General features: G+C 40.5%; 1 gene segment (V, D, J or C); it reads left to right on the forward strand.

The window, feature by feature from the left end:
- Positions 1-3,968: 3,968 nt before the first annotated feature.
- On the forward strand, positions 3,969-4,579 carry LOC100716701 (immunoglobulin heavy variable 3-23-like). The segment is given in 2 exon segments: positions 3,969-4,104; positions 4,215-4,579. Coding segments are annotated over 2 exon segments (462 nt in total).
- Positions 4,580-5,551: the final 972 nt, after the last annotated feature.

Here is a 5,551-nt window from a genome sequence, read left to right on the forward strand (position 1 = left end):
GCCCATTACTCCCTCATGGCAGTTTGTGTTACGTCTTCAGAGGATGGCTTGTTTTAGGCAGCTCAGTTAGATAGAAATACTATAGACAGTCAGACAGGTCTAGGCCCTCAAAGGATCCAGTGTAGAAGCCCAGATACCTTGTACCTAAGGTAGAGGCAGACGCCTCCCACTGTGGGCTAGGTATAAAAAAATGATCAAACACATACACCCACATCCTAAGGACTGATATTGCACATAGGCCTCTGCCACTCTCTAATTCCAGGAGACACCATCCCAGTGCCCTATAAGAAGAGTCAATGCTCTATGTTCCTGCCTGCTTACTATAAAATGTTTCCCCGTTTGTCCCTAACTTAATCAATTTTACCTGATAGTTAATCTTATTGGTTGATCACAGTTCTGTCCCACTTCATGCCCACCCTGTGTGTTCCCATGTTTTCCCCTCCTTGGCCCTGCCTCACTTTGTTGTTTTGCTATATAGAAGTCCCTAGAAAAGACAAAGTCTCTGGCCACCCACTCAGAACCACTTCTTTCTCTCAGAAAGAAGCTTTCTTTCTCTGTATAAATATATTCTGCTCTTAATGTACATTGTTCCTAAAATTCATTCATCAATTTTAGAGAACATGAATGCATACTGGATATCTAGTAGGGTGGGAATCTTTTTTTCTCCTCATATCAAGATGATGTGGGTAAAATAGTTAAAAGAACATGGATTCTCATGTCTCAATGAATTGAGAGGGCCCTGGGCTCAAGTTCAAGGAACTGTCCCAGCCCAACTGTGACACAGCATTACACAGAATATCTGACTTGTGTAGTCACAGGGTCAAGTTCCTCTAGGATTAATCTGTCTCAAAAGTAGACAAACAGCACTTGTGGCAGTGGAGATGACATTGGCCCCTTTTGTCTCCCTGCTGAAGCGATCACATGCAAAGTGACTCCTTCATCCAACATTTGCTCCTCTTCATACTGAAGGTCAGAACGTGTAGTTTTCATGCTCAGTGTCTCCCTGTGAGGAGGGATGGAGCTGTGCTCAGCACTCTATCTTGACTCACTCAGGAATCCTCACCCCAATTTCCTGACTCAGAGATGAATTAATAAGGCTGTCATCTCACACAGGAATTCTTTACGGAGATTTAATTAAAGGCATTGGGGGAATCATTCCTCTGTGCTGACCTCAGGTAACCCCTGAAGCATTTGCTGTGAAATACAGTAGCAAGGTATCGTGAGGGTTCTTGCTGCATCTTAATGGAAAGCCTTTAAATCCACCAATAGTAAACAAGAGCTGGATCCCTCTGGTTGGATGACAGCCCTCTAAAGACCAGTGTGGTCCTCATCACAGCTAAATCCTTTTACCTGAAGGCTCTATGCTCTGCTCTGAGATTTATATGCAGCACTGTTTTCCACCATGAAGGGAGTGGACAGCTTCAGATGTCTTCAAGCAAGTCACTTTTCAACAGCACAAATGTGTCAGTAAAAATAATTAGCATTTCACAGAGGCTAGAAATTAAACTACACACATGTAAACATTAATGTGTAGGAAGAAGATTCTCAGAAACCCATGAATATACATATATTGAATGCATTTCACAAACACAAAAGAAATACAATCAGATGAGTTTATGAAAGTCTACAAAACTTATGATAAACTTTAGAAAAATTTTGCACACTTCAGTGAGAAACCAACAATGTGTTATCCATTTCAAAATCTTGGTTTCCTCCAGTTACTAAATGAGCAAATACAGAATGGTGAATGCAAATTGATTTGAGCAATAACCCTGAAATGGATGTGAATAGATGCACATAGAATGTGAACCGATGCAGTGTGTTACGCACAAGTGCTGTGTGCACCTCACAGTCTTGTTATCTTTCCTGCCTGTGTGATGGTTTTCATATTCCTAGAGTTTTCTTTCATCTGCAGACACAACCAGCTCCCTGACCAGCTCTTCACCTCCGTGTCCTGTCCAGGAGTACGAGGTTTGGGCATTGAACAATGGACTGCAGGAACAATCGCTGAGTTCTTAGAAAGCTCAGCCAGCATCCTCTACCCAGAGGCAAACACAAAAATTTGTCCATCCTCTGTCTCCTTCTGATCTTCATGTGCAAGACTGCATTGCAGATACAAATGTTTTTCAAGCTACCAGATAAGTTCATATTGCACATTGCTTTGACGTGTTTCGTTTCTCAATACTTAAGATGTTATCAGAGATTTGTAAAGTTAGTCTAGAGGAACATAGTATAATTCTGGTTCCTCCTCTTTCTGGTGATGTCTCCCATATGTGAGTCTAGGAAAATTCAGACAGAAGAATGTGAAGATTCTGCCTCTGGTCTCAGGGTTTTTCCTGTTCTCTCACTGTTCCATTGCAGGTACTGCTGCAAGAGACCGTACCGGAGCCCATGGCTCCCTCTCAGTCTCTGTCTCTGAGCCTCACATTCTCTATTTGGTGCAGCTCTGGGACATTGCTCCTAGAGCTGGATCCTTCAGCTGCCAGGCAGGAAACTGAGTGGATGTAGCAGGATGGTAACACTGGAGCAAAATTGGTCAATAATCTCTGACAAGTCAGCATTTCTAAAACCAAGAAAAAGTTCTCTGAGTAACTGTCCTCAATGTCCGTGGAAAACTCAACCATATTGCAATGTGCAATACATTTTCTGAGGGTATTTAAGTGTGAGCCCAGGTACAAAGCTATGTACAAGGTGGTGCCGACCAGCAGAGGGCGCTCAGGATCAGCAGCAGGTGCACAGGACCAAGAAAAGGGATCTGGTGCATTGGACCTGTGGGGAAAGCTGTGCACCAGCACAGTGTCCTCGGGATCTTCAGGGAATCAGGAGCAACTCCATAGGTGGTGCGTAGAAGGAAAGTCCAGACTAAGGGCTTCACAACGTTTAGTGTCTGTGTTTCCCCTCTCTGTCTTAGGCTCATACTCCCTGCAGAGAGCATACAGTGCGCCCTCTCCAGTTCACTGGTGAGGTCTCCAGAGTGCCGAGAATGAAAGGCATTTTTGGTGTTGACAGAATATATTTACCCCTGTGTATATTTACCCCTTTATGTGAGCTCCTATGGGAGGGCTGCCAAAACCTGCATATTCTAGAAAAAGTACTGTGAATCTGAGGAACATAGATGCTTGGGAATACACAGGTCTCATGATTATCATGAAAAAGTAGACTGCTATTTTTGTCACTATGAGAGGGAACTGTCACATACAGTAATAAGCATTTCAGTTTACAAATGTATAGAATGCAAGTGCTTACAGGAAGGAAGTTTTATGGAAAAATGACTGGAGAATTCATGAGTAGATACATTAGGTATCTTCAGAATGGGCATGGTTTTGTGAATAGTTAATTATTTGTATAATTCTATTAAAAAGTGTATCACTTATTCATCATTAAAATAAAGATGGAATGTTTATTTTTGGCATAATATATATAGTGTATTCTTAATGATATATTACCTCTCCAGAGGTAAGAAAAGCTGTCAGATCCTTGAACATATATTTGAAAAAGATGCTGGTTGTCGACCCATTTATGAATATAATAGAATACACAATAATAATGTCATAATCCCTCATTAGAAGCAGACATGTGACATTCATTGTACAGCTTGAACAGTCTGTGCGGGAAGTACTCAACAAGCCATTGTGTTCTGTGAGAAGACTGTGGGACCTCACAGAGAGCATGAGTTTATAGCCTATGATGTCTCATGCCACAGAACATTATGCTACTCATTCTATGTACACATCTGCACTCCTGCGAGTTTCCCGATCCATTAATAACATATTGGTAATAATAAAAAAAGCAGTTGAGGTTACACATAGGAAGGAACCATGTGTTCTGTATTCTAGGGATATTACAAAACAAATATCAAAACACTCTCATGTGCTTTGAACTCTTCCCTCTCTGAGACTTCAAGAATAGAACTGGCTGTATTATACAAGATGGCATGCAAATAGGGCCTCGCTGTGCTGATGAACAGCAGCCCAGTCTTACAGCTCTGCGGAGGAGCCCAGCCCTGGATGCTCAGCTTTTCCCAATTGGTGATTGGCATTGAGCACAGAAGGTTCACCATGGAGCTGGCGCTGAGCTGGGTTTTGCTTATTGCTACTTTAAAAGGTAATTCATGAAAAAATAATAAATACCAAATGAGTAAGTGAGTGACATTAGTGGGATAATCAATGGGCATTTGTGACAGCTTCTTGATCAGAATGTCTCTGTGTTTTCAGGTGTCCTGTGTGAGGAGCAACTGGTAGAGTCTGGGGGAGGCTTGGTGCAGCCTGGAGCGTCCCTGAGACTCTCCTGCGTGGCCTCGGGATTCACCTTCAGTAGCTATTACATGGCCTGGATCCGCCAGGCTCCAGGGAAGGGGCTGGAGTGGGTCACATGGATTAGCAATACTGGTGGTAGCACAGGCTACGCAGACTCCGTGAAGGGCCGATTCACCATCTCCAGGGACAACGGCAAGAACACGCTGTATCTGCAGATGAACAGCCTAAGAGCCGAGGACACCGCCTTGTATTACTGTGTGAGAGACACAGTGAGGGAACATCAGTGTGAGCCCAGACAAAAACCTCCGTGCAGGGGTTCTTAGGACCAGCAGGGGGCGCGCGGGACACGTGGAACTCAGAGTGTGTCCCAAGGGTACAAGTATTAAAGCATTTTGTTTCAGGCAGGCTTCATGACATTTAAAAAAGTAAGTATACAATTAGTAGAAAGGGCAGAGAAACAAAGAATTAAAATCTAAACTATGTAAAATGCCACATAAAAACCCAAATAATTCATTGTCCACTTAAAAATACCCCAAAAGCAATTAACATAATAAAATACTGTAATACAATTAGGAAATCCGTTATTCAGAGTGTGAATTTTGCATTTCCTATTCTTTGCATAGTAAAGAAAAAAATTAAGTGTTTCATATCATACATGAACAATTTAGAAAAATACATTGTATACTTGTAAGAATGGTTATAATACATGACTGTATTTATATGTATTTATGTATATATGTATGTATATATATGTATATATGTATATATATATATGCCATAGTCCATAGGTTGGGTATGGTATACACATAGCCAGAATCTACTAAGGTAATAAGATAAAAACAAGAACTATCTGTCAGCTGTATGAAAACTAAAAGTGACATTCCCTTTAACCCACAGTGAAATATTACATCATGTTGCATGAAAAAAATTTAAATCTACACACTTGAGTGAGAAATTAATTCAATAAAATTGATGATACCGAGAATCAAGGCCTTTAAAGATTTAAATATTCGTGAATTTTTAGTTTGATTTCATAATTTTTAACTTTCAAAGTTTGTTTTGGGGCAAGATCACTGATAAAGTTCACATACTGATTATTTAATATATTTTATTTTTTCCATTAAAGATCATTAATAAATGCCTGAAATATGCAGTTATATTAAAGTTCCGATGACACTGGATCAAATCTTCATGTATTTTTTAACTATCACCTCAAGTGTTTCAGTTTAGTAAATTTATTCAAAGAAACAAATAAAATGAAAATCTAAATGGCACAGCACATATTGTAAATAAAT

Source organism: Cavia porcellus, unplaced genomic scaffold, assembly GCF_034190915.1.
Source record: "Cavia porcellus strain 051 isolate PalLab524CR breed Dunkin Hartley unplaced genomic scaffold, mCavPor4.1 scaffold_8, whole genome shotgun sequence".
Lineage (NCBI taxonomy): Eukaryota > Metazoa > Chordata > Mammalia > Rodentia > Caviidae > Cavia > Cavia porcellus.